The sequence below is a fragment of the Mirounga leonina genome, unplaced genomic scaffold (assembly GCF_011800145.1).
Source record: "Mirounga leonina isolate KUSES-001 unplaced genomic scaffold, KU_Mleo_1.0 Mir_454, whole genome shotgun sequence".
Taxonomy (NCBI): domain Eukaryota; kingdom Metazoa; phylum Chordata; class Mammalia; order Carnivora; family Phocidae; genus Mirounga; species Mirounga leonina.
In genome coordinates this window covers 10,544,904-10,571,874 of record NW_023270763.1, presented here as the reverse complement: position 1 = coordinate 10,571,874, position 26,971 = coordinate 10,544,904, and the positions used below count along the sequence as shown (strand labels likewise).

Here is a 26,971-nt window from a genome sequence, read left to right as displayed (position 1 = left end):
TTGCTGGGCAGCCGTCCCCGCCATCCCTCTCCAGAACTTCTCCATCATCTCAAACTGCATCTCTCTATCCATTCAGTGACTGCTGCCCGTCTCCCCGCCGCCCCATAGGCCCTGGCAGCCACACCCTGCTCTGTCGGAATTCGCACCCCCTGTCCCGCCAGCCCCTTTGCCCCTTCTCCACTTTTTTTATTTGCTCTGCGGCACACACTGCCATCTGATGCACTATTTTATTTTTTCTGCCCCTCCACGTAAACCCTGATTGTCTGATTCTTGGAGGTGTGTCCCCGAGCACCTGCCACGGTGCTTGACACAGACAGGCGCTTAATGATTGGTTTGTTGAGTGACTGAATGATCTCGCCGCTGAATTAAGCTGCTGCCTGGGTCTGGGAGCTTCCTCCTTGGGCCCTGCCCACCCCCTTTTTGCCATCCCGCCTGTGTATGTCACCCTAGACCTTGCGAGCACCATGACCCACACGGTCATTGTCCTGGCCGCCCGTGACCTAAGCAGATTTTTTTTTTCCATCTTAACAGAAGAAGAAACCCCTTGTCGGGATTTTACCCTTCAAGTCACAGATGTGATGCAGGGCCTTTTTTCTACCTAAAACTTGAAATGGCAGCCTCCGGATGCCAAAGACAGTAGAAATGAAATGTAAATAACACGAGAGACCTAGCGAAGACCCAGGAGGAAGTAAAAAGGCCACGGCCGGTTGAGGAAAAAAAAGCCTGGCACACGCCATCCGCCTGGCTCTCCTTTGGGGAGAAAAGCCCTGGACCAGCGTGAGGCCAGCGCACCTGTCGCTCAGTGTATAGCGTGGAAGACTCCCGCGCCATCGGCTGGGGCGGGCAGGGCAGGGGCAGGTGGTGGACCCGGGCCCCTCCCCCTCCACCCTGCTGCAGGGGGAGATGTGGCCCACCCTCCGGGCTCCAAGCCCAACGGGCTACCCTTGGTGAGAAACATTCCCGGCTTCCCAGGCTGAAATTCAAAACGGGCCCATGAGCGTTCAGAGACCCCAGTAGAACAAAAGACTGAGAACAGTATGTCCACAGGTCCCTGGAACATGCTGGACGCCTGTTCTCAGCGCTGTGTGCAGGGCCCATCCGGTGTACATAAAGACTGTGGTTCCCCAGCTGGCCGGGCTGTCATCCCAAAGTGTCTGCACTTGTTCTGTGATGAGCCGGCAGGGTCTGGCTGACACGGGGCATCATGACCCTGCAGGAAGTGGGCTCCAGTCCCAGACGGGGTCTGGCTCCCACAGCCACCTCCCACCTGCCCTAGATTCAGGTCCTCGGCTCGGGACTCTGCACGGGGGGCACAGCCTGCCGGGACCCTCCGCCGGCCAGCAGGGGAACAGAGAAGGTGAGACGCATGCCCACAGGGTTCCCCACCTCCTTGGCTCCCCCGATCTCCCAGGTCCACCTGCTCAGACCCGCTGGATGTCTGTGAAGGTCCCTCGGCCTCTGTGTGGCGTGTCAGGGAGCTGGAGGGGGGGGGGTCAGGCCCAGGGCTGCAGGACTGACCCCAGCACAGTCACTGGGGATCTTGGGCTGAGCCTCTTCCATCGTAACCCATCATGCTGGCTCCCTCGTGGGAGCTGGGCCACTGGTTAGGTGGATGGAGACTTTTCAGGCAAAGCTTGATGCTTGGAGGGTCAAGTGTGCAAGAGCCAGCTCCACACGGGACCTCAGAGGTGGCTCAGTCCATCCTCCCGATGGAGACCCCATCCCTCCTGCAGCCCGCCCACGTGGGGCTCAGCCCCTCGGAGAACCGACAGCTAGCTGGCTTTAGAGCTTATCTTTACTGGGAATACAAGCCGGCCTCCCTGTGACCGCCCGTCAGCTACCTCTGCCATCCAAGAATAAATAACCAGCATGTTGTGTTGAGTGCTAACTGTAGTTACACCGGGCCTTCGCTTATTGGTGTTTCTTCAGCAACAACCCTGTGAAGTAGGGTTATCATCCCCTCAGAAGCACAGAGAGGTTAAGCAACTTACCTGAGGTCACATAGCCATAAGCAGCACTGCTTCCATCCTATGGAACACAACAGCCAAGGAGAAGTAAAGGTGGCGGCTGGACTCTTCCTCCAGGCCGAAAGGGGCACAGCCTGGAATCCCCGGAGTCCCTCTGGGCATGCTCTGTTGGCCATGAGGCTCTGAACAGACACAGGCTTCCTGGTATGGGCTGCCTACATCTCGTACCCCCTGTTCTGTTCAACAGAGCACAGCGATGCATTAGCACCCCCTGGATGGGAGACTTGTATGATTCTTGGGGTGTGTCCTGAACCACAAGCTGCTGTTCCCCAGTCTCCCGCCTTCATTGCTCAGGGCTGTAGAGTTTTATGTCCTGTCTACCTGATGGCTCCAGCAGAACCTGCCGGGCAATGGTCACACACGGTTGCATGGGTTGTGCACTGCCCAAACTCTGTGAGCACTCTTCATAGAGACCATGAGATGAATGAGCCCTGCCCCCAGAGCTGTGATACACCACCCGCCCAGCTGTCTGAACAGCAGATATGTCTTGGGTTCTAATCCAAGCTGGTTGGGATTTTGCCTGCCCTTAAAAGGTGTTTTCCACATAGACTCCATGGTTTCTAGGATCATCTTTCTGTGCCTTCCTGGCCAGGCCCCTTGAGGTCGCCCTAGTGGGGAGCTGGCGGGGCTCCATGTGGCCCAAGCTGGGGCTGGATGGGAACCAGTCCACCCTCACCGTACAGAGGAATGGAGCAGCCCAGGGCTCACCACACCCAGCTGCCAAGCTGGGACTAGTATGCAGGTCTTCACACTTTCCCAGCCTGCTTTATTTTCCTTGTTGTTCCATCCCGTTCCTGAGTACGGGCATCCAGAGGGCACCCCGCTCTCCTCCTCCTCCTCGGGTTTCCTAATAGCACTGAACAGAGGCTGGCTAATTGCTGGGTTTTGGTCCTCTCTCCAGCTCCTCATAGACAATGTACAGAGAGGCCACAAATGTGGGGGGCCAAGCATCTGGAGTGTGGCTCTAGCCATGACTCACTAGAAGGTTGGGAGTGGAGACTTTAGTGTCTCCCAGAGGAGGGGTAAGTTAAAGCAGTGCCACACAAAGGGCCAGGAGGGTTTGTCTGATCGGGGTTTCGCTGGCTTTGGGGGAAGTTTGTGGCCATAGTCCAATTTTTTGCTCGTTGGACAATGAATGTTGATTCTATTCCCAGCCTGTGTCAGGTATTAGGTGTATGTACAGAGAATCTATAGTCTTTGCCAATGAGAGCTTATGGTCTGCTGGGGAGAATGAATATTATTAGTAATAGGTTGTGGAAAACACCTAGGACCATCATGCACAGTTGCACAGATTGTGCACTGCTCAACTATAAGGGCATACTTCACATAAACTGTGAGATGAGTGAGTTATGACATACCTGTCCACGGTGGCTTTAATGTCTTTTCGTAGACATAACATAAGGCTGTAGGCTGTCAAGGAGGGCCACACCCCTACGGTGGGAGGTGAGGGAGACGGAGCGGTCGGTGCCAATCTGAAAAGGCTTTACCCCAACGAAGATGCTTAAACTGGGTCTTGGAGAATGAGCAACAAGTCTCCAGCCAAAGAAGAGAGAAGGGTACACTGGGCAGTGGAAAGACCATTTGCCAACCTTTGGAGGCATGAGACTGGGAGGCAGACCAAGAGTGGGGGAACGAGGCAAGGTAGGAGGCTGGTGTGGTTTCCAAGGCAGGAGTTCACGTGGAGGGGAGTGGTAGGCAAGGGGGAAACTTGAGAGCAACTGGGGGGGGGGGTGGGTAAGGCAGGTGGGGCTAGCGACATGCAGCCAGGGGCCTGACTCCCCGAGTTTGGCCAGAGCAGCGGTTGCGGCCCCTTCAGTCTGACTCGCCCTCCCGGGGGCCTGCCCACACACCAAGGTGCACATTTCAAGATGGATATCCAACAGCTGGGCCTCAGGGGCCCTTGACCCCGGGAGACGGGTCACATCAACAACATATTTGTACCCCATTTACACAGAAGCCGAGGTTGCCTTCTGCTGGGGTTTATGCCTTCTGGGATGATTTATATGGTCTATTTCTGGAACATCCCTCACGGCGAAGAGGGCACAGGGCGTAAGTGCCATCTCTGTTTCCCATCACAGATAACTGGGTGGCCACTCCCCACACCAAGCGAGTACCTGTTCGTGGCAATCTCGTAACTGGAGAGGGGTGGGGCTCCCGGGGCTCTTTCTGGGTGCACAGGGGTCCCCAAGAAGGAGCCAGGCCAGACCAGTGATTGCCACTTTCTGAGGTTATAATTTGCTATTGTCCCCGAGCAATTACAGATTTCATTTGTCCGGGCAATATTGCAAGTTGGGTATGGGACAGACAGGGACAGAGATGTGATCTGAAAGCCAGAGAGCTGGAGAGAGATTGAAGAGTGTGTGCTCTTGGTTAAGCAGAATGTCAGTGGGGAGGAGCATGCCACCTCGTTAATGACTCTGGCTCGAGCAATTTCTTTCAAGTCAGTACATTGATGGGGCGTCTGGGAGGCTCCGTTGGTGAAGCGTCTGCCTTCAGCTCAGCTCATGATCCCAGGGGCCTGGGATTGAGCCCCACATCTGGTGCCCTGCTCAGCAGGAAGCCTGCTTCTCCCCCTCCCCCGCCGCCTTCTCTCTCTGTTGAATAAATAAATAAAATCTTTTTAAAAATTAATTAAAAAATAAAGTCAAGTACATTGGGGGTTGATTTACATATAGTAAAATTCACCTCTCTTAAGGTATAATTCTTTGAGTTGTGATAAACATATATGCTCTTATAACCACCACCATAACCAAGGTACCAAGCACTCCTGTCACCCCAGAAAGTTCCCTGATGCCCTTCTAAAGTCAACCCCAACCCAACCCGTAGCAACCATGAATCCCTCCTCTGTCCTTAGAGTCCCAGAATGTCCTAGAAATGGAATCAGATAATATGTAACCTTTTGAGTCTGGCTTTAACTTGAGCAAAACGTGCTCACGATCCATCTGCCTTACTGTACGAACCAGTAATTCATCCCTTTGGATTGCTGACCAGTATTCCGTGGGGCCGATGGGCCGCCGTGTATCCAGTTCTCCAGGTGAAGGGCCAACATTTGGGGTGTTCCCAGTTCGGGGCGATCACAAAGGAAGGCTGTAAACGTTGCATGCTGGTCTTTATGTGGTCCTGGGTGTTCAGTTCTCCCGTGATTACCCAAGAGTGGGGTTGCCGAGCCGTGTGGTCTGCGTATGTTTAACTTTGTAAGAAACTGCCAACCTCCTCCAAATGGCTGGACCATTTTGCATTCCTGTCGATTCCAGTTGCTCTCATTCCTTGTGAAAATTTTCAAGAATAAAGCAAATAAGGGAAGGTTGTGTGGCCGGGCAGCTGAGGGGAAATGCACCATCCCCGCCCCCCACCCCATCCCCTGCAACCCTGCATCCCCTCCGAGATTCTTTTCCGTTTGAACCTTTGTAGAAGTGCTGTTTGGGCCCTTGCTGGGGTTGCTTGTTGGACATCTTACTGTTAGGGCTTCCCGTGATGGATGGGTTTTACACATTGGGCACAGAGCCCAAGCTCAAGAGCCACAGTGACATCAGATAAATGATCACAGGCCATTTCCTGCACGCGGCTGCTTGTGCATGCCCTCTTTCCCTGCAGGGGTTCTGGGGCCGTTCTAGCTGGATGAGGGACAGGGAGACAGGCAGTGAGGGCCGGTGACCCCCCCCCCTCACCTGGCCACAGAAAGCCCCGCGTGTCTGCCAGGCACTAAGAACGGACTCGGGGACAAGACATGCAGAGACAGAGTGAGTGCCAGCCCCTGACCTCGGGAAATCAATGGGCTCGTTTGGGGCAGAAATGAGCAACGTACACCCCAGGCTAAGCCAGTATTACCAAAGATGATGGGGGGCAATTCAGGGATCCATGACCCCCCCCCCCCAAACGGCACCGACGGTCACACCTCTTTCTCGTGCAAGGAAGAACAGTATCCTAAAGCCTGGGCTGCTGGTTGGGTGACTTGAATTAGGTCTTAAACGACCATGGGAACTCTCAAGTTGGTGAGGAGAGGGGCTGGGACCAGGGGAGGGGGGGCAGGAACAGAGGCCCAGAAGTCGGGACATGGGGAGGGGGCCCACAGAAAAAATACTTCACCTACATTCTCCCTGCCAGAGCCGCCCTTCAGCTGCGGCTTCCCTTGGGAAAAAGTGGGATCGAAGACCCTTAAGCTGTATGGGGGCCTAGAAGCTGGCCAGCTCAGGGGTCCACAAAGATTGGGGGGGTGCAGAGGGGACGACCAGCCTCTCTCAGACCTCCTGAGTCGGAACTGGAGGGCAGCATAGGGGGAGATACGCAGCTTACTGGAGGTCACCCAGCAGCCTGGGGTCAGAGCTCTGGGTAAACCGAGCCACCTGCCGCTGGGTCACAGGGTCCTGCCAGGTCTGAAGTGGGACTAACAGCGATATTCTCTGTCCGTCCATCCACCATCCAGGTGCAAGTTCTTCAGTCTGACTGAGACGCCGGAGGATTACACCATCATTGTTGATGAGGAGGGGTTCCTGGGTAAGTACTTCTGTCACCCGGGCTTGGCTGGACTGTGGCCTGTGGTCAGTGTTGGCTGCCCACCACCTTATTTCTGCCCCCGCCCGCTGCCTTATTCTGCCCACCGCCCACTGCCTTATTTCTGCCCCTGCCCCCTGCCTTATTTCTGCCCCCCCGCCCGCTGCCTTATTTCTGCCCCCCACCCACTGCCTTATTTCTGCCTCCCCACCCATTGCCTTACTTTTGCCCCCCTCTCCTTCTGGCGAGTGGGTTAGAAAGTCAGCAGAGTCTGTTTTCTGCTCTCCCTGTGCCCTGCCTCCCCCACGTCCTCTCAGTTTTATTTAGTAAAGTGCATTATGTTGGTCCTGGTCTCACGCAACAGTGAACATTCGTTTGCGCTGACCACTGCACGCTAATTTATGAGGAGGTGGTGCTATGTGCATCACACCGGTGGGGAGCTGCGAGCGGAGGGGAAGTCACATGCCCAGGCTCACAAGCCACCGAGCGGGGCTCCCCCCAGAGCTGGCGTTCCTGTCGAGCCCCTCCGTTCCGTTCTTACAAGCCTACAGAGAGTGCAACAGATTCCACATTTTTATAAAAACCCTCTTCCGCCCCGAAGACAACTCCTGGTCCCTCTTTTGTGTTTCTCTTTCCAGTTTTACTGGCATGAGTTGTCTCTTTTTCATTTGCGTGCGATCATATTCTGGAGAGAAATGTTTGCACCAGACGTTGTAACGTACCGTTTCCCCTCGCGGTCCACGTCGTGGTGGATGTGGCCTGCCTCCTCGCCCGGTGCCCTACGCTTAGAATCCAAGCGGGGTTTCATGGTTCTCCAGGGATAAATTTATGAACTCCTGAAATGTGTGACCTTTATTCTTACTCCAGGCTGATTCCTAAAATGGGGTCTGAGACCTGGCATTATGGGGTCAGACGCTGTTTGTGTGGTTCTCAGGGGAAGTTGACGGGGGCCACCGTATTAGGCCATTCTCACTGGTGAGCAAGGGGAGCCCTGGAGGAATTGACTTCACCCCTACGCTCTGTCATCCTTATGCACCCCTGCTCCATCATCAGAGGTGTCCGTCTGGTCATTCATTCATTCATTCATTCAGCAGACACTTTCTGAGCCTAGGAGCCACAAACAGGAACTTTTGCCTTAACCACAAAGTGTGGTCCCAGGAAGAATGTATGCTTGGGCAACCCAGAACCATCTCCGCGGTTGTGTGGGCCCTGCTGAGAAGCATGGTACCTCAGACACAGGAGGAACGCCCCAGAGCGTGTCTGCTCTAGGAGCAGATACCCTCGCAGCTCCATGTCCCCAGATGAATTGAGGCAGCAAATGAGCGAGCACGGTGAGCAGGGAGGGAGGGAGGCTGTAGCCGCAGGCCCCAGCAAGCCGGTTTTGCAGGCCCTGGAAGCCCACATTGTAGGAATCGTCAAGCCCCTGGGAGGCGTCAGGCAGGTGAACGGCTGCCTGTCCCGAGCCAGCCCCTGGGCTTGCAGGAGGCAGTGGTGACGGATCCCCTCTGACCCCATGAGCCCCAGAGTCTGCCAGCTACCCACAGTTAGATGTAGAGTTGTGATTGCGGTGGGGGCTTTGCCGGAGACCCCAGAGGAGGGGCCCTTAAAATAGGAGGCAAGACAGCAGAGAGCAGATCCATGAGCACCCTGAATCGACGAATACTGACTTATCTCCCTGCCCCGACGGGGCTTCTAGCTGCAGAGACTATGCTAATAAGCCCTGGGAAAGACTCTCATTAGCCTCATATTATAGACAAGGAAACTGAAGCACAGAAATGGATGTCACCTGCCCGAAGCCTCATGGTTGGTGTCTTCTCTGGATGTTTCCAGGGGCCAGGCCCTAGGTGGGGGAGCGCAGAAGTGCAGGCATCCAGTCTTTGCCCCCAGGGGGCAGCTTACGGCTCTGGGAGGACAGAAACACAGGAGCCAGAATTACAGTAGCAATAGAGAGTGGCGCCCCGCCTGGCTGGCAGAAGTGCAGTCCGAGGGGACTGCCCGGAGGAGGCAGTGCTCGAGGCAAACCCAACTAGATGAGTAATGAGCCCACCTCGTGGGACCTGGGAAGTTGGGAGTGGGGAGGCTTCCAGAATGGAGGGTTGCCTGGCACTCCCAGGGAACTGGAGGTGAGAAGACAGAGCAGAAGGAGATGGGGCAAGGGAGGCCAGGAGAGACAGAGGCAAGGGGCAGCCAGTGAAGGGTCTCATCTGATCTTGAAGGGTTTGCCTGGAGGAGAGAGCCGAGTAAGAAGGCTGGCGCAGTGAGGACAGAGCGGGGAATCAAGAAAGATTCCAAATCTGAATTTACCTGGGCCTTTTTCCTGAGCTCCACTGCTGATCAGCAGGGAGCCTCACACTGTATTTGGGCCTGGAAGAACTGGTGAGCCTTCAGCATGTCCCTTTCTGGGGAGCTCAGAAGAGGAGGCTTTGGGGGAGCTTATGTAGTCAGGGAAGGCTTCCTGGAGGAGGCAATTTTTGCTGCCCTTGAAGGGCCGAGGAGGGAGAGAGCATGTCAGGTGGAGGTGTATGAGTAAGTATAGAAGCAGCAGAGACCAGGTCCAAAAAGCATATGGAAATGTAGGTTCAAACGAAAAAGAGGTGAGCAGGGTCAGTTTGGACCCTGCAGGCAGTAGGGAGCCATTGAAGGTTGCTGAGTGGGAGAGAGTCGTCATTGGGGCTGGACTCAGGAAGAGGCACCCGGGGTGAGTGTGCAGGAGGGGAGAGAGTGTGAGGTGGGGGCCTCCCGGGGGGTAGGGGAGTGAATAAGCAGGCTTTGTCCAAAGTGAGGTCTTTAGGCCCAGGCTGAGACCCTAACTGGCCCAGGGAGGGAATTACCACAATCCTGAAACCCTGACATTCCCTGGAGCCATTAATAATCGCCTGGACTCTCCCCAAACCTTTTCCGGTGGCCGGAGCAATAATAATGTCTTCAGTCTGGGGAAGGGAGCTTCGGGAAAACAGGTGTAAATTATTCGCCCAGCAGGGGCTGAGAGGAGGGGTCCTTAACCTCATGACTTCTGGGTAGGGGTCTCGCTTCCAGGCCGCGATTCCTGGTCAGCACACGCGGGCTGCTTGAATTATCTATTACTGCCCAAGAAAAACCGGGTACATTTATGGGAGTGTAGCATCTCTCGCACATATGCTGGTCAAAAGGTGGGGGGAGGATGTCGTTGAGAAGCGCCTCCCGGCCTCACCCTGGCCTAGGATGGGAAGACCCAGGTTCGGATCCAGCTCTTGTAGCTTCACGGCTCCCCGGGGCCTCCTCCCCAAACACAGCATCACCTGTCCCTTCTGCAAGGTGCCCACGTGGCCATCCGATGCACATGCACTCGATCGGCGTCATTCTGTCCTAGATGAGCCGTGGTTCCTCTGCCCGGCCGCGCTGTTGGATTTTCGGGAGCACCCAGGTGTTCGTTTGAAATCCCTCTGGGTCTCACACTTGCCCGTGAGTCTGTCTCTGCCCCACGTGTTAACGACTGCTTTGCAGCGAAATTGCGCATTTATATAACTCTTGATGCGTGTTGCCCAACTGCCATCGAGAAACCAGCAAAACTCGGCTAGCAGTGTACTAACAGAAAAGGCTCTGGCATTTGGTGAGCACTTGGACGCCAGGCACTTAGCTAAGCGCTTGATGGGGATTATCTCATTTAATCCTTCGAAGCATCTTCTGGAGCTGATCCTGATTTCATCATTCTGCATTTGCAACTAAGAAACGGAGGGGCGTTGCCTTTGCCCACAGTCATCGAGGCAGGATTAAACCCGCCCACCTGACCCCAGGACTCTTGACCCTGCTGTGGGCCGGGCAGGAGAAGCCTGAGAAGCACAGGCTGGGTGGGGAGCATGCAGCTGTGTAGCGCGGGGACCCGCGGGTCCTGCAGCCGGAACAGGGGAGGCCTGGGGAGGGGCGTTGGGTACAGTGAGGAGGGCAGTGCGGGGGGACGCGGGGGTTCCACCTAGCCACAGAGCCGCCCCAGTCGGTGGCTGAGGGTGACAAGACGCCGTTAACCTCCACTACCACAGAGCATATGCAGCTCCGACAGGCTATTTTTAGAGGCTTGTACTATGTGCGGTGACAGAAATAATCCATTTTAGTTTTGGAATGGGTCCACTTTTCCTCTAGGGAAGGGCAGGCTCGCTGCCTCCTGGTCAGCCTCCTGGCAGCTCATCCCCACGGCCCCAAAGTGGCACCTCAGGCACCCCGAGGCTTGGTCCGGGGTGAGGATGGGCCCCAGGCAGGCCTTCCGCTCCCCCCACCCCTCCACCCCAGTATTTGAGGTCCCAGGGGCCAGAAGCAGCAAACACTGTGGTTTCCAGCTACTTTTGCTCTTCTGACAAAGCTCGCACTTCTGGAAGTATCAGAGGGGCTGACCGCCGGTCCAAAGCTGCCCACCGTCAGTGGGTTCTCTCCAGGGCCGAGAGTCAGGAGCGGCAGGCCCTGAGGCCTGGAGCAGGGCAGGCAGACCCATCCCGGCCGACCCGCTGCCCAGACTGCCCAATAGTTGGACTGACCTGAAATCCTCTGTCCCCCCCCTCAACCCCCACCATCCCATGTCCCCATTTTCAGCTGGCTTCAGGCCTGGGCTTCTCCCTGGGACTCATCCAAACCTGCCGAGAGACTCCCCAGAGCAGAGCCTTGGCTACACCAGCACCCCTTAAAAACACACACACCCCAGCACTTCACTGACTCGGAGGGGACGCGCCTTCCCCACTGTATCTGCCACGGCTTCCCAGCAGCCTGGGCCGGGGCTGGGAATGGCACCCGCTCCCCCTGGGGCCCCTTGGCCCGACACTGGGAAGTTGGGTATGGGAGCAGGGGATGGTGGTGAAGGCCACCCCCCACCTCGGGTCTGGCAGGGCGACCGAGCTGGGCGGAAGGCGGTGAGCCGGGAAGGTAGATGAGTGGGATCGTGGGCTGGACCAAGCAGAGAGGCAGGGCGAGCTGCCCCCGTCCCTCATCCTTGTCTCGCACCCCTGTGCGCCACGTGCTGAACGTGGCTGGGGACAAAGCAGACAAGGCCACCACCCCCCACGGTAGCCGCTCACTGCGCGCACAGCCATCAGAAGTGAAATGAATCAAAATGAAATAAAATGTACCATCTTCTTCTGTCGCATTAGCCACGTTTCTTCTGTCCGCTCTGAGGCCACATGCGAGCGGCTACCATTTTGGGCAGCTCAGGTGTAGACCCCTCCCCATCGCTGCACAGAGCTCTCTTGGGAAAAGGACCTTGGCTTTTATCCGAAGGACGAGGGAAGCCGCTGGGTGGTTTTGGGTCGAGAGGAACCTGGCAGGGAAGGCAGAGGGCCGGTTCGCAAAAGCTGACGTGGTCTCGTGCTAGCATGCGGCGACATAAGATATAATTGACCCTTCCAGAATTTTCCCAAGAAGGCTGAAGGGTTTCTGCCCTACTGGAAAGGGGCATTTTCAAACTTTCATCATTAAATATGTTAAAACGATGGCTGGCCGCTCTCGGGGCCGCGTGGCTCACACCCAGCACACGGGAACACAGGAAGCGTTGGGCGGACCATCTAACAAGCCTGGACCATCAAGGTACCCCGGCCCTCGGTGGCTCCTGGGGCTGTCTCTGCAGAAGGTGGCAAGGTTGGGGGGCTCACAACGCTGCCCCCGGGTCCAGACCCCTTAGAATTTCAGAATTGAGTTCCTGGGGCTGTCTCTGCAGAAGGTGACAAGGTTGGGGGGCTCACAACGCTGCCCCTGGGTCCAGGCCCCTTAGAATTTCAGAATTGAGCTCCTGGTTCTGGGGAGGAGGTTTTCTCTGGTGGTCAGACTATTTTTCTTCCGACACCCAGTGACAGTGAGACTAGATGCAGAAGCCCGAGGCCCAGGGCCTCTTAAACGCCTTTCCTCCTGCTCTTCCTCCCAAACCTCTCCCCTTTTCTGGGAAGCCGCCTGGCCCTCTAGCCAGTCTGGCTGGGATGGTCCCTTCTGAGGCAGCAGGACCAGTGGGCAGCCAGGCTGTGGTTCCCATGGGGCGACTGGAGCTAGGCAGGTGGGAGCCCAGGTGGGGCCTCCCTCAGTTTCCCCTCCTCGGAAGCCACGTTGCCTTCCCCGGGGTGACACTGTCATCATCACAGTCCCCCTGGTTCGCCGGTGTCTGGGCCCCTCTTCCTGGCCCCCGCCCTACCTGGGGACCTGGTCAGACCGGGGTTTGAGTCCTGGTTCTTGTTTCCCTGAGGGATCTCCAGCAGATCCCCAGCCCCCTCGGCACGCTGGTTTGTCCCGCATGTGGTGGGAATGACGGTCCTGACACAGGGTGTGTGTGAGCAGGCACCTGGGATGCAAAGCGAGTCCCACGCGCAGCCTGTGTGGGTGGAGATGCGTGCACGTGCGTGTGCCCACGTCCTGTGGCCCCACGGGCAAGCTCCCCACGTGCTCTCTGTGCAGGACCAGGTAGAGCAGGTGAACAGGCGGATTCCAGCTCTTTCTGAGCTAGTCAAGGAGACCTGGTGATTGCTGCCACTCTGACCCTCCTCCACCCTGCCCCCACCAGCGCCAACCCCAGGATCCCTGGGCTCTCTGGAGGAGGGACTTGGGTGACAGTCACTGTTGCCAAAAGGTGGCACCCTGCGGAGCCCTCCTGAAGCCGCGTGTTCTTCCAGAGTGCAGGTCTGACAGAAGCAGGGAGAGAAATCCCGGGCCCCCCACCCTGTCTCCTGGCTTCCCCTCCACCCCCCAGCCCTCCTGAGAGGTTCCCAGGAACTGGTATGAAAACCAGGGGGAAGAGGGGGTGCCTGGGTGGCTCAGTCGGTTAGGCGTCTGCTTCTTGGTTTTGGCTCAGGTCATGATCTCAGGGCCGTGAGATCGAGCCCCACGTCGGGCTCTGCACTCAGCAAGGAGTCTGCTTGAGATTCTCTCTCCCTCTGCCCCCCCACCCCCGTACACACGCTCGTTCACTCTCTCTCTTGAAGAAATAAGTAAATCTTAATAAAATAACCAGGGGGCCTGTTCCACCCACTTGAGGGCAGCTCCTGACAGCCAGAAGGGTGGTGGGAACTGGAAATAAAATCATTACTCGCTGCTGAACACCCACTGTTTCATGCGTGAGACCGTAGAAGCCCAATACAGATAAGCCACTTGTCGCCCAGGCTCCTGCCCTGCCAAGTGGTCAGGCACGTCTGAGGTCCTCTGAAGGCCTTCCCTGCTCGGTCCTCCCAGGGTGGGACCTCTGATTCCATCCTCCTCTGACAGATAAGGGCACCGAGGTCCGGAGGGCAGGGACTGGCCGGGGTCCCACAGCTGGCCTGCACCTCTGTCCCCATCTCTGCAACCCGCCCTGTCCCCTGCCCGGAGGACCCATCAGTCACAGGCCCGCCTTCCATGTGTCATCCCCTTCCCTCCCCCTGCAGAGCTGCCCTCCTCGGAGCACCTGAGCGTGGCGGACGCCACCTGGCTGGCCCTGAACGTGGTGTCAGGCGGGGGCAGCTTCTCCAGCTCGCAGCCCATCGGTGTGACCAAGATAGCCAAGTCGGTCATCGCCCCACTGGCCGACCAGAACATCTCCGTGTTCATGCTGTCCACCTACCAGACGGACTTCATCCTGGTGAGCCGGGGCCCCGCTCAGAGAGAGGTCAAGGGTACCTTGGGTCATGGGTCAGGTGTCAGCATGGCCCCGGTGGGACCATGGGGCTCCGTGGAGCCCCACGCACCGCCTATTTGTTGCAGACCGTGCTGGGTTCGACCTAGAGGCCAGGATGTGAGGGCTGGGAGCACATGCGGGGAGGGGTGGCAAGAGTGTCTGGTCACAGGGCCCGCAGGGGTTTCAGGCTCCCATCCCCCACCAGCGTGGCAGGAGGGATGGGGGAAGCTGGTTCTGGGCGCAAAATCTCAGAATCAAGGGGGTCGGTGCCCATGGTCAGGGACCACGGGACACTCACATCCTTGACTCCCCATCCCCAGGTGCGCGAACGGGACCTGCCCTTTGTCACTCACACCTTGTCATCAGAGTTCACCATCCTGCGGGTCGTCAATGGCGAGACGGTAGCAGCTGAGAACCTCGGCATCACCAATGGCTTCGTGAAGCCCAAGATGGGTGAGTTGAGGGGGCTCTATGCAGGGCAGACCTCAAGAAGTCGCCAGGACCTACCCCAGAGCAACCCCATTCTCAGAGCATTCATTAAGCACCAGGCATAACACAGTGCGACAGTCCTGGTCAGACCCTGCTCTCAAGGTCTAGCAAGGGCAGGGGACGTGGACACAGCCAGTGATGGCCAGAGGCCACTCCTCACCCATCCAGGGTATCAGGACGGGCCTCCCAGAGGCAACGACTCTCTAACTGAAGCTTGGAGTCCAAGTAGGAGCTCAGCCTGGTGGTAGAGGTTGGAAAGGTCTTTCATTCCAGGCAGACAGCAGGGCATATGCAAAGGCCCGGGGGTCTGGAAGTGAGCCTGGAGAATCAGGAGTCGTGGGTGGTACTGGAGGCTGCAGAAGGTACAGGGGCAGGTCCCCCAAAGCAGCTGCCTGCTGACCCCACCCCTCATCGGGCCCTCCTCCTGCCCCACGCCTCTCCTCCTCCCGGCCTCAGTGCCCACTGTCTTTGCTCTCGCAGTCCAGAGGCCTGTCATCCACCCTCTGTCCAGCCCAAGCAACAGGTTCTGTGTCACCAGCCTGGACCCTGACACGCTTCCTGCGGTCGCCACACTTCTCATGGACGTCATGTTCTACTCCAACGGGTACGGCCCCCTTGGACGTGAGAGGCTGCGGGGTGGGCCAAGGGGACACGACTCTGCCTGGGAGCCCCAGTCTGAGTGGGGAGACACAAAAGCCACCACCTGCCCTGGAAGCTAGTCTGGGAGGGGGTGGATCATGGCTCTACCCAAAAGCTGTGCTCTGAGAATCCCAAAACTTGGTGAAGCCCCAGGGCCATATGTCCATGAAATGAGCACCCCACTCACTGTCCCCTGAGCTCCAAGGGCAAGCCGGGTCAGCAGGGGAGCCAGGAGCTCGGGGGTTTTCATTCGGCAGACAAGAGGCTTTGCATTTTACCTCGGAGCAGATTTTAGTGGGGTGGGACCAGGGGCCAGTGAGCTGGCAGTGACCACACACTGTGCCCCAAGCTGTGGGTCGGCGCAGGGACAGAGAAACCCTGTCCAGCAAGGGGCGGGGGTGGTCTGCACCGAGAGCCGGCTGGGTCTCTGGCTCCGTGAAGTGTGGTGCTCACCTCTGTGAACGCCGTGGACTCGTCCGCATCTCAGATGGGGAGACCGAGGGTGGGAGCAGAGGTTCAGGGTCACCCAGCAGGGCAGGATCAGGGCCAGGGCTTGGCCCCAGCTTTCCCAGGCTGGTGGGCCGGCGGGCAGGCCAGGTGGGGGTCTGGGTGTGGCGGGGGGTCCACTGCATCCCTCACCACCCCACCCCCTGGCCCCCAGAGTGAAAGACCCCATGGCTGCCGGGGAGGACTGTGGCCATATCCGCTTCTTCTCCTTCTCCCTCATTGAGGGCTACATCTCCCTGGTGATGGACGTGCAGACCCAGCAGAGGTGAGTGGCCCAACTTACGGACGACATGCAGCTCAGACAAAGGCCTGGGGCCGTCGGGGCGCTGTTGGTCCCTCAGCCCCCTCTCTGGAGCTGCGTGGGGGGGAAGGTGTTCCAAAGCCCACTCCCAGCCCTGCCTTCCCATTCCCCCCCACATGAGGGGGGCTCAGGAGGGGGCCCCGACGGCAGCCACAGCTCCAACCAAGGGACCACGACCAACGTCAGCCTCTGGGGTTTGTCTCTCTCTCCTTGTTAAGGTTCCCTAGTAATTTGTTGTTCACCAGCGCATCTGGAGAGCTCTGGAAGATGGTGCGGATCGGAGGACAGCCCCTGGGATTTGGTGAGCCCCAGGGAGGGGGGGAGGGCGGGGACCACACCAGCGGGCGGGGGCCTAGCATTGCCGAGTGCCGTCCGTCAGGGCTCACTCACCCTGCGGTACAGACAGGAAGGCTGAGGCTTAGGGAGCTGACATCCCCACCGCCATGGGCCCTTGACCAGCGAGTGACAGGAGGTGCGGGCCTTCAACCAAAGTGCTCTTATTTCTCCCGCACTAGAGATTGCATTCCTGTTGCTTATTACCCCATTGGGGGGCACAATACAAGTTGAAAAGGAAGGGCGCCTGGCTGGCTCAGTCGGCCAAGCGGCCGACTCTTCTTGATCTCAGCGCAGGTCATGATCTCAGGATTGTGAGTTCGGGCCCTGCCGTTGGGCTCCATGCTGGGCGTAGAGTCTTCTTGAAAAGGAAAAAAAATCACGTTTAGTCCCAGCTGCTCACAGGCAATGGATATTGTTCCAATGAGTGCCGTTCACATAAATCAATGCAATTGCCGTCAGACTCCGGCACCCCAGCACTCACCCCAAAATACCTCCCCATTTCTGTCCCGGGAGGGAGCAGCTTCTCCTCCATAGCGATGACCTGATCGTACAGAGGACATCCGCAGAGATTCCCTAAGAGTCTCTAGTCTCGGTTTCCACAGCTGCCCAAACAGCGTCGTTGGCAGCGAGTTTTGTCCACAAGCATGTTCCAAGGGGCCCCGGGGCTCGGAGTCCTCGGTAGTTAGCAGGATCGCGTGGCACCGATTTCGCCCGGGGCTGGGTGGAGGCCGCCGGCCCATTGTCAGTGATGCGCCGATCAGAAATGACTTCCTTAAGCTAGACCTGTTAGACCCCAGAGCTGGAACCCGGGAGAGGCTCTTGGGCGTCTCTGGGAAGCATCCTCCAGAAGCCCTGGTGGGATTGGTGAACGCTGATTTCCCACAGATACAGTGAATGAAGAACATTCCCGATGAAGCCCAGACTGCTCCAGGGGTCATCATGTCAGCCCTTGGATGCTCAATTCCTAGGACGGGAGATGGAGGTGGCAGGGCATTTTGACCTGGGGGCAAAGGGTGGGTGAGGGAGCCAGGTTCTGCCTCCTGCCTCACCTGCCTGTGGATGAGCTTGCAGGTGGACGGGTCCCCCCAGCTCTGCTCACATGAAGGCCAAAGCCAGAGCCATCCTGGGGGCAGGACAGGGGGCCACTCTGTGGAGTGCTAGGAAGTGTATACTGAAGGTTCCTGGTCCGACCCCGGGGCCCAGCCTGCCTCTCGCGGCGGGGGGGGGGGGCCTCCTTCGCCACAGACCCCAGCGTTTGTCCTGCCCACTTTGGCTGCACGGTGTGGGGTCGTGGGGATTGAGCGCTGGAGCAACTCCTCACCGAGGCTGTTAGAAACGACGTGAGCACAGGCAGGTTGTCTACCCCCTGAGCCTCGGTCCCCCGGTATGCCATCCTAATAAGGACGATGGTAGATGCCTCGCCTGGGTGCTGAGCAGGGCGTGTCTGTCATACCAGGTGCTCAGCTGTCCTTGTCACGTGTCAGGCCCGGGTGGCTCAGGGAAAGGTCGGGAAGGGTAAGGCTCCCCAGAGAAGGTGCCTGGTGACCTGGCAACACCTGTCCGCGGCACCCACGTGGCTCCAGGTGGCCGTGCCCAGGGTGCAGGGTCCAAAGGTAGAAAGGGTAGAAGAACCTAGCCAGGTCGCCCCAGGCAGGGGGGCAGAGTCCTGATGCGGGACCGAGGGGTCTGGAGGTGGAGGGGAGTGGCAGAGCTCTGGCGGGCGGCGGGGCGCCACCAGGAGACTGCGTCCATCAGAATAGCGTCTCTCATGCAACCACAGAAGGTCCCGATGAAGGAGGAGGAAAGAGGGGATGGGGACGGAATCCAGACGTGTAGCCGTCGGGCCTGTGTGTCGGGCGTCCGACAGAAGGGTGTGCACCGCGGCCGCGCTCGCCTCCCAGCTGGGAGCTGCCTGCGCAGGGCGGCGTGGGCTCCGGGGCCACCCTGATGGCTGTAAATAGCCCTGCAAGGAAGAGAGCTTGCCGAGGATCTGCAGGATCCCAGACCAGCACATTCCGTAGGTTTGTGAGCGTGGTTCGGAGTAAACGCGGCTTCCCTCCGAACCCAGCGTGCCTGCGTGCGAACAGCTCCAGAACCGTCCTCGGCCCAGCTCTGTGCTGTGTGTGCCGTCTGGGCTCCCCCCTTAGCCATCCCGTCGCTTTATAAAGTGCGCGTCACCAGCCTTCTGAACTGACGTGACAGGTGGGTCCCAACCCGAAGTCAGAAAGGCATCGTTCTCGACTCCAATCTCCTAACCCCGTTTTTAGGGGAATAGTTGCGTCCGTAGTGAAAGGATCTTAGGAGACGAGTCTCCACCACGTGGTGGCGCAGACAGACGGGCACCAGATGTACAGACCCTGGGCCTGCCCAGCCACCCAAAGGGCCCGGCAGACCAAGCGGAGAGCAGGAGCTTGAGAAGCCCACAGAGTCACCACACAGGCCCAGGGCTGGGCTGATGGCAGCAGGACTGGGGCCAGGGAGTGAAGGAGCAGAAGGGAGGCTGGAGGGGGTGACGATGGGGTGTTGGAGGGGTGGAGCCCAGGCCGGTTCCCAGGCTCCAGCCTCAGAAGCGCGAGGGGAGCTGACGACCCGATCTGGACTCTCCCACCCGGTCGGGAACAGCGTTGGGAAAAGGCATCGTCGTCAAAATCGGAATAGTGGCTTGGGGGGGAAACAACCTGAAACCTTGGAAGGGGTTGTGTTGGTCGCACAGAGCGGTCCTCGGACCCTGGAGGTCTTCCTGGAGGAGGAAGCCTTGTGTGGTGCCTTCAAATCAGGCAGGGAGCCGGGGTTGAGGAGAGGATGCACCCCTGCTTTGGAGGTCGAGAGGGAGAAAGAAGCCCGTTCCGGCCCCAGGCAGATGCCTGGCACTAGTTTTAGGACCACCCCGCTGGCCTCCACAGATCATTACCCGGTGGGGACTCTGAGGAGGAACCCGATGCTCACAGAGCGGAAGTGACTTGACCACAGCCTTCTGGCTAGAAGAGAGTCAGAGGGCGACAGGAAAGAGGGCCTGAACCCACATCCTCCCGTTGGCCACATTGCATCTGGCTCTGTCTCGGAGAACTCGCGAGAGTCGGGAGCAGGCAGAGGGTGACCAAAGCTGGACAGAGCTGGGCTCCGCGGAACCCTGGGACAAAAGCTCGTTGCCGGCCAGGGAGGGTCAGAGAAGGCTCCTGGGTGGAGGGGCCCCTGCGCTAAGCCTTCAGGGCGGGGGCGGGAGCGCTGGGAAATCATGGGGGCGTGGCCGGCCCCGGCAGCAGGGGCAGGGGGGAGGCTGGCCGAGGATGCTGAGCGTGGTCCCCCCGCCTGTGTCCCCAGATGAGTGTGGCATCGTGGCCCAGATCTCCGAGCCCCTAGCTGCTGCGGACATCCCCGCCTACTACATCAGTACCTTCAAGTTCGACCACGCGCTGGTGAGTGTCCAGCAAGGCCCCCGGGGCAAGGGCTGCCGGTTCGGGGCTCACGGGTTCTTGCCTCCCCCTGCCCCCTCGCAGGTGCCCGAGGAGAACATCAGTGCCGTCATCAGCGCCCTGAAAGTCAGCCAAGCAGAGAAGCATTAGGAGGGCCTCTTCTGCTCCTCCCTGTCTGCCCCCCCAGGCCCGGGCCCAGCCCCTACCCTGAAAATTCTTCTCGCAGTATTTCTCACAGACTGGAAAATCGGTCCCAGGGTCCCCCAAGAAGGGGCCTCTGGGAGACACCCCCGATTGCTTTCCCTGCCAGGCCCGGGGCCCAAGCCAAGACCTCCCCGTGCCCTCCTGCCTTCCTGGAGCCCCCAGACCCTCCAGAGAACCCCTAACCTCCTCCTCCCCCCACTCCTACTCCAGAAAACGGTGTCCGAGGCCCAGGGAGTTCACAAGCCCACCCACCTTCCCACCTGGCCTTGCCTACAGCTGGGGGCAGATGCTGAAGGAAGCAGGGGCCTCCTACGAGACAATGGGGTTCTGATCCTCACGTCATCTTGGGGAGGGAGCTGGCCGAGTGGGGCTGAGTTCACGGAGCCAGGGGAGGCCCCCGTGAGGACCTGGGGCTGGATGTTGCGGTCGCTGGTCTCTGGATCCATCAGCTCCGGGCTGGTTCCCGCAGAGTGGAGGCCAGCGGGCGGCCCTTGGGTCACGGGCTGGGGCAGCTCTGACAAGCCTGGGTGGGGCCCCCGAGCTGGGGAGGACCCGCGCCACCCAGAATTCCGCCTGCCGTCCAGAGGGCTTCTGCCCCGACTCCCAGCAAGACTGCCAAGGAGGCCCTGTCCAGACCCTCCCCACCGTAAGCACTCACGCCTGGGGGCGGTTCCCAGGAGACCCACCAGCCTGGGGCACGAGCGCCTGTCCCCTGTTGCTTTCTCCGGACCCTACTTGGGCGAGGCAGAGCCTTGGTTTTCCCCAAGCAGGGGCATCCCCAGCAATCTGGACCTGGGGTTTCTTGGGTCACCCCCACTCCCCAGCAGTTGACTAGACCAGCACAGGGTTCCCCCGTTATCCTGCTCCCCTCCCCTGCCCCACTTTTGGGGGACGTGGAAGGCCTCTGGCCCCCAACTCACCTGCCTGCCTGCCCCTCAGCTGGGGGACTGTGGCACTCATGAGTACTTGACCTGGGGGGCAGCTTATCTGAGCCTTAATAGAGAAACTGTACCGTACGTTTTAGTTTCTTATTTAATATATTTGCGCCCAGGCTGCAGTTTTCAGGGGACGGGGCCTGCTGAGTTTTTTCGGGGGGCCCAGAGGCTCAGCGTCACTCAGCTGGTGCCCTGTGGCTCCAGGGACAGGCACGAGAATCGGGAGGTGTCCCAGGAGCGTTGGCCCTCTCTTTGGAGCAGGAAGCTGGCCGCAGAGGTCTGTTGCAAGATCAGGGTCCCCGCCGGGGCACCCCACACGGAGCTGCGCACGCAGCCCCACTGACAGGTGCCCAGGGAGCCGTGGTCCTGTCTGAGCATCAGAGGGGACCCAAAGGCCACAGGGTGGTGGGCAGTCAGGTGGCAGGCCAGCTGAGGTGGCCTCGTACCCCTGGAGGCTGGCCAGGGAGAATGGGGTGAGCCCCCCGTGCCTCCCCTCCCACCGGGGGTGCTTCCCAAGCGAGCTGGACCAGAGGGTCCGCTGAGGCTCCCGCCCTCCCTGATGCTCCTTCTCAGGCAGCATGGCTGACTTCGGCGCCGTTCCTGAGAAGCTCAGAGGAGAGAGGACGTTCCCTTAGGCCAAGGGCTTGTGTGGGCCCCACTCCCCACCTTCTCCCAGCGTTGGGGGACCCCCTGAGCCCGGGCAGCCCACCACGGAAGAGCCGTGGGTCTGGATCCTTGAAGATGCTCAGGGCCCAAGCACTGATTAGGAACCCACTTCTTTTTTTTTTTTTTTTAAGTTAATTCATTTTGCACAAAGCTCCAAAACAACCAAAACGTGCCCACTGTTTGCCGTCTCCAAAACGGGGGCGCACGAGTGGGCAGGGAGGGACCCGAAGCCCTGAGTCCCCTTTCTCTCTCCTTGGAAGGCCTTGATTTTCCGTGGCGCGCCTCTCCAGACTCCCTCCTGTCAGGTCCCCTGATGGTGTCACCTCTCCGCCTTCCCTCCCTGCCGAGCCAGTGTGTCGGCGCCGTGACCCCAGAAACGTGTGCTACCCAGACTCCCGCCCGAGAACGTATCTATTGTACACACCTATAAATACCTGTGTTTTATGTTGATATAGATATATACTGTAAATAGCATATATACTTGAGCAATATATATGTTAATACATGCCATGTGAGCACGCACACGCGTGTGTGCAAAGTACGTGGACGCGGACCCCACTGTGTGTGCGCGTGTGTGGGCGTGAGGGCCTCCGCCCGCCGTGTCTGCTCCGCCCACAGGCACGTTTTGAGCCACCGTATATTTTTAAATCAAGTATATAGGCAATACCTTATCAGAGAAGCCGTGACTTGAGAGAGAAACAAAACCAGCAGCCCAAGAGCGGAGCCCCCGGAAAGCTGGATTCAGCCCCATCCCGCAGCCCCATTTCCATGGCCAAGGCCCCTGGACGCCCTTGTTTGGTCTGGGGGATGGCGGTACGGAGGCGGGAGTGATGGCATTTCTTCTGACTCCACAGCAGAAAGGCCCTCTTCCCGTTGCCCTGAGCCCGAACCCCTGGGCAGGGAGGTGGTCCCGCTCCAGCTCTCCACCCGGGGTCCCCCCCGCACCCCTACATGGTTGTTCTGCGTCTTTTCCACCCGCAAGCTTAGAAACCACAGGTTCTTTTCCCAGGCCTCCTCCTGGATACTGGCCCTGTCTAGCCAGAAAAAGGACCAGTGCCCTTGACCTTGTGTCCAGCAGGGGCTGGGCGAGGCCTGGGCCCGAGCGGCCACCTGGAGCTTCCCCTCCCCGCTCCCCTCTCGCTGTCTGCGTGCCCGTGAGGAGCGTAGTCACAGGGACTTGGTTTCCACGGCAGTTTGGGGGGAGGAATGTCCCCCCCCCCCCCGGTTTGCTGGGTTGGGGGGTCTCCAGACCCACGGGGCCGAGGCTCTCTTGGCTCTGGCTGGCCGGGCCCGTGGCGGGGGCAGGGAGATGGGGCTCCCGAGCAAGGCTGCCGAGGGGAGGGGTGAGTGGTGGCCCCGGGCCTGCCGCCTGGGCTCTGGGTGTGTGTGGATTTGCCTCTGTGTCACTCCCTGGTAAGAAAAGCCCACGCCAGCTAAAGGCCACCCCTGCCCCTCGCCTGCCCCATCCCTGCGCGCTACAGAGAAGCGTGACCACCCCTGTCTCCGTGGCTCAACCCTCAGGGTGGGTTCCTCTGGTTCCTGAGAAACAGCTTTCTCCCTCAGCACCCCGACTCACCTCTCAGCACCCCGTCTCGGCGGAGCAGAGGTGGGCGGGGCCAGCGCTGCGCCTCCTTCCTCCATGGGGGGGTCTCCAAAGCCCAGGGCACACATCCAAGCTAGAGAGGTGTGCGGACTTCCCAACCCCGGGATCCAGGGGGTCCAGAATCTCCCAAGCACCAGCGTTCTCCCCCTTCCACCAACTGCAGGCCACGGGCCCCTAGTGGGACCCAGAGCCGCCTGCCGTGCCTCCCCCATCAGGCAGCATGGCCTTGGTGACCAGTGCGGTGTCCAGAAGAAGATTCGTGGTCTGGCGAGGCTTGTCCCCTGTGAGGTGACAGAGGATGGGCCTGGAGGTCAGGAGCGAAGGTTCTGGTTTGATGGGTAGGGTGAGGCCCCCGTCCCAAGCCAAGGGCACCAGTCACCTGATAGTCAAAGATGAACCCCCCCACCCCACCCCCCGACCGGCCCCTCCTGGCCGCATTTCTCAGGCTCACCATTAGGAGTCCCTGGGCCACGCTTCTGGGCCTCTGGATCTGCACGTGGGGACAACTTGGGCCCTTCCCAGCCAGGGCTAAGAGGGGCCTTGAGGATTTCCCAGGCGTCAGCAGAGCACCTGTGCTCTGTGACCCAGGAGTTTCTGATGCCACTTCCTGAGTGAAACCTGAGTGGGGGGTAGGCGGAACCGCCCCATAGATCTGTGGCCCCCGTAAGTGGGGGCAGCCGGTCACAGCCGCTGGGAAATAGAGCAGGCGTCTGGCCTGGTGAGCAGAGCTTGAGGGGGGAGGATAATGGAGTCTCCCCCCAACCCCACCCCACCCCCAAAGACGCGAGTTTTGGCTTTTCAGGTTCTCCCAGATGCTGTGCTGGCGGAAGGGCTCGGCCTGGAGGGGGCAGTACCCTCCCTTCAAAGGGGCTGCCAGGTGCCGAGCCAACCAAGGTGGCCGCGGGGGCGGTCAGCCCAGCTGAGGGCGGGCTTGGGGCGAGAGGCCGGGTGCTCCTGAGGGGAGTTGAGCCCTGTATACCTTTTCCTATCTCAGAGCTCCTCCCAGCTAGTTTTCTCCCCTTCATTTTCAAATTGGAGGCAACACCAGGGCAAGCTTCACTGTCTCTCGTATCCTTTCCTTAGACCCTGGGAGGAAGCCACGGGGTGGGCCGTGGCCTTCAGCTTTGACGTCCACGGCCTCCTGTATGAAACCTGCTCTGTTGAGCAGGCGAGGCCCAGGCGGGGGAGCTGTTGGCCGAGCAGCCTGCTGTCCTTGGGGCCGATGGCACCAGGAGTGGCCCCGGGACAGAGGGAGAGGCCTGCGGCCTGGCCCGTGGCATCCGTGGCTGGGAGGGAGTTTGAGGCTCTTGGATCAAAGGTAGGGGGAGGAGGCCGGGAGTGAGGACAGTGTTGTGTGCTTGGCCACGCGTGCGTTGGGTCCTACACATCCGTGTGTGTGCGAGCACCTCCATGCAGCGCCCGGATCTGAGCACGGGCCTGGCTTGTTCAGTATTTTGAGGCCTCGGGAGCCTTGTCACCCGCGGGCCACACGGAGTAGGGGTGATGGTGCGTGGGTGGCAGGCCTCGCCCTCGGGACCGCCCCACGTCCCTTGACCTTGTTAAAGCTGCTCGGAGGGGGCGGAGGTGTCCCCAGCAGGGGCCCCAAGGGGCCAGCTCTTCAAAAGCGTCCAGTCCTGAAGACAGTATTCACAGGGAGAGGGTTCAGGTGCGGGCGCCCCTCACCTGCTGGGGGTCCTCTGCAAAGAGCATCCAGTGAAGTTGGGAGACCAGGGTGGGGGATGAGGAACGGGCCAAATTTGGGTCCCAAGACAGAGGGCAAGCCCGGTGCATTTTCCTGTCCTCTGCCTCAGTTTACCTATCCAGAAAATGGTCCAGGAAGAACTGAGCAGGGCTGGCTCCCCAGCTGGGCGGGATGGGGTGGGGGGAGGGGGCGGACAACACCCAAAATCCCAAGTCCTCCTCTTGCTCCATGCCAAAATTATTTCCGTTATCCTGAGATGGGGGTGAGCGGATGTTGGGTGCATGATGGGGCTCTGAGGGGCCTCTGCCCTGCCCAGGGCCTCGCCTTGGGGGTCTGGCCCTCACCTGGCGCGCCCCGGGTCACCAGCAATGGCACTTACATCTGTCCCAAGCTCTGGGCAAGGGGGAGCACGGGCCACCTGATGCCCCGGGGCCCTCACGCTTCTCCCCTCTTTGTTGAAGACACACAAAACCCTCAAGATTCATGTACTGTATGGCGGAGAGAAAAAAAGTACCTAATGTTCCCCCAAAAAAGACAGTATATTTTGTACTTTGTAAAGTGTTAATTAAAACGGAAACAAAAATGGATGTTGGCTGACCAGTGTCTGATTTATCAGGGGCCGACCCGGGACCACATCTGCGGTCTTTCCTTTCCCTGAGCCGCGGTCGGGGTCGGGGGAGCTCAGGCTGGGGAGGGCTTGGAGGAAGGAGAGCAAGCCTTCCAGCCCAACACCCAGAGCCTGAGAGAAGAAACGCCTGCCCCAGAGCGAGAGGGGCTGTAATAGTTATCTGGTGCTGCGTAACAAGCTGCCCCCAAGCTTCACAGCTTTACAAATGACTGCGTGTGTGTCGCGGTTTACGTGGGTTAGGAATTCGGGAGCAGTTTGAGCAGTTCTGGCTCAGAGCCCCTCGTGAGGCTGCAACCATCTGAAGTCTTGGCCGAGACCGGAGGATCTACTTCCAAAGGCGGTTTATTCACCCTGGCTGTTGGCAGGAAGCCTGTTCCTCTCGGCATGGGTCTCCCCGCGGGGTTGTTTCCTCGCCGTAGGGTGCCTGGCTTCCCCCAGAGCAAGGCATGCGAGGGCCAAGGTAGAAGCCAAAACGGTTTGGCCTCAGAATCCACACACCACCGCCCACCACCCTAAGCTGTGGCCATACAGCCCAGCTCTGATTTGACACAGGAGGAGACCACTCAAGGTCAAGGTCTCGGGGGCCATCTCGGAGACCGGCTACTGCACCCACCATTCCTCCCCAGACCTCTGGTAGAGGTGGGCCTGGGGCTCGGGGGGACCCATGGAGCAGGACAGAGCTCCTTCCCCAAGCCTGGAGCCCTGCTGTGGACATCACCCCACCCCCACCCCCCAGGAAGGGCTGCCTGGTTCTGGAAGCCCAGGAGCTGATGCCTCCAGACAGGACCCCCTGGCGGTGGGAGCGAGGGCACTTGCCCAGCGTCCCTCCACAAGCCTCTGGCGTCTGGCTGCTTGTCCTCTTGGCAGGTGGGCATTGGGGCTGCCCCAGCAAGAAGGAGGCCCTGGACCTCTGTGCTATTTTCTACGGAAGGCACGTGTGAGCAGGGCAGGGCTGAAGACCCGTGTCTGCACTTGGCCCCACCCCACCTCACCCCTGCCTCTGGAGACGGAAGGGGGTGAGCATGGGGCTGGAGCACTCTCCCACCACCCTGAGCCCCAGGAAGCTCTGCTGCTATGAAGGCTTCTCCCTCCGGGATCTGCAGGCTGAGCGCCCTCGGGCCTTCGGACGACGCACTGGAGGCAGGACATCCATGGGGACTCAGGTGCCTGATGCCAGGAGGGACAGTGATGAGGGGACAGAAGCGGAGACACAGGGCAGAAGACAACTGTGGAGAGGGTCTGGCGTGGGGCAGACGCATTCCAGCCAGCCAGGGAGACCGAGTACTAAAAAGTACCCTGGTTGCTGTGTCCAAGATGGCGGTAGTTATTGGAGCTGAACCTTGGGTGGGAGGCTTAAAAATCACTCCTACCTTCAGCAGAGACCCTCCCCAGCACCATCACTTCCTGGCTTTGAACACCGCTGGTGGGACCCAGGAGGC

General features: G+C 59.4%; 2 protein-coding genes across 4 annotated transcripts in view; both read left to right on the top strand.

Annotated features, from left to right (window-relative positions):
* The window catches only part of CASTOR2 (cytosolic arginine sensor for mTORC1 subunit 2), a 52,630-nt gene extending 27,139 nt beyond the window's left edge, over window positions 1-25,491 (top strand). For all 3 annotated transcript variants that reach the window (XM_034988707.1, XM_034988708.1, XM_034988709.1), the window contains exons 2-9: window positions 6,451-6,521; window positions 13,880-14,073; window positions 14,430-14,562; window positions 15,079-15,202; window positions 15,899-16,009; window positions 16,264-16,346; window positions 19,703-19,797; window positions 19,879-25,491. In XM_034988707.1, the coding sequence (XP_034844598.1) occupies window positions 6,451-6,521; window positions 13,880-14,073; window positions 14,430-14,562; window positions 15,079-15,202; window positions 15,899-16,009; window positions 16,264-16,346; window positions 19,703-19,797; window positions 19,879-19,944 (877 nt within the window). In that variant the 3' untranslated portion in view covers window positions 19,945-25,491. The remainder of the gene's footprint in view (window positions 1-6,450; window positions 6,522-13,879; window positions 14,074-14,429; window positions 14,563-15,078; window positions 15,203-15,898; window positions 16,010-16,263; window positions 16,347-19,702; window positions 19,798-19,878) is intronic.
* Window positions 22,404-25,491, top strand: LOC117999515 (wiskott-Aldrich syndrome protein homolog 1-like). Its single transcript, XM_034988710.1, has one exon. The coding sequence runs from the start codon at window positions 22,430-22,432 to the stop codon at window positions 23,378-23,380; it is 951 nt and encodes a 316-aa protein (XP_034844601.1). The 5' UTR covers window positions 22,404-22,429; the 3' UTR covers window positions 23,381-25,491.
* Window positions 25,492-26,971: the final 1,480 nt, after the last annotated feature.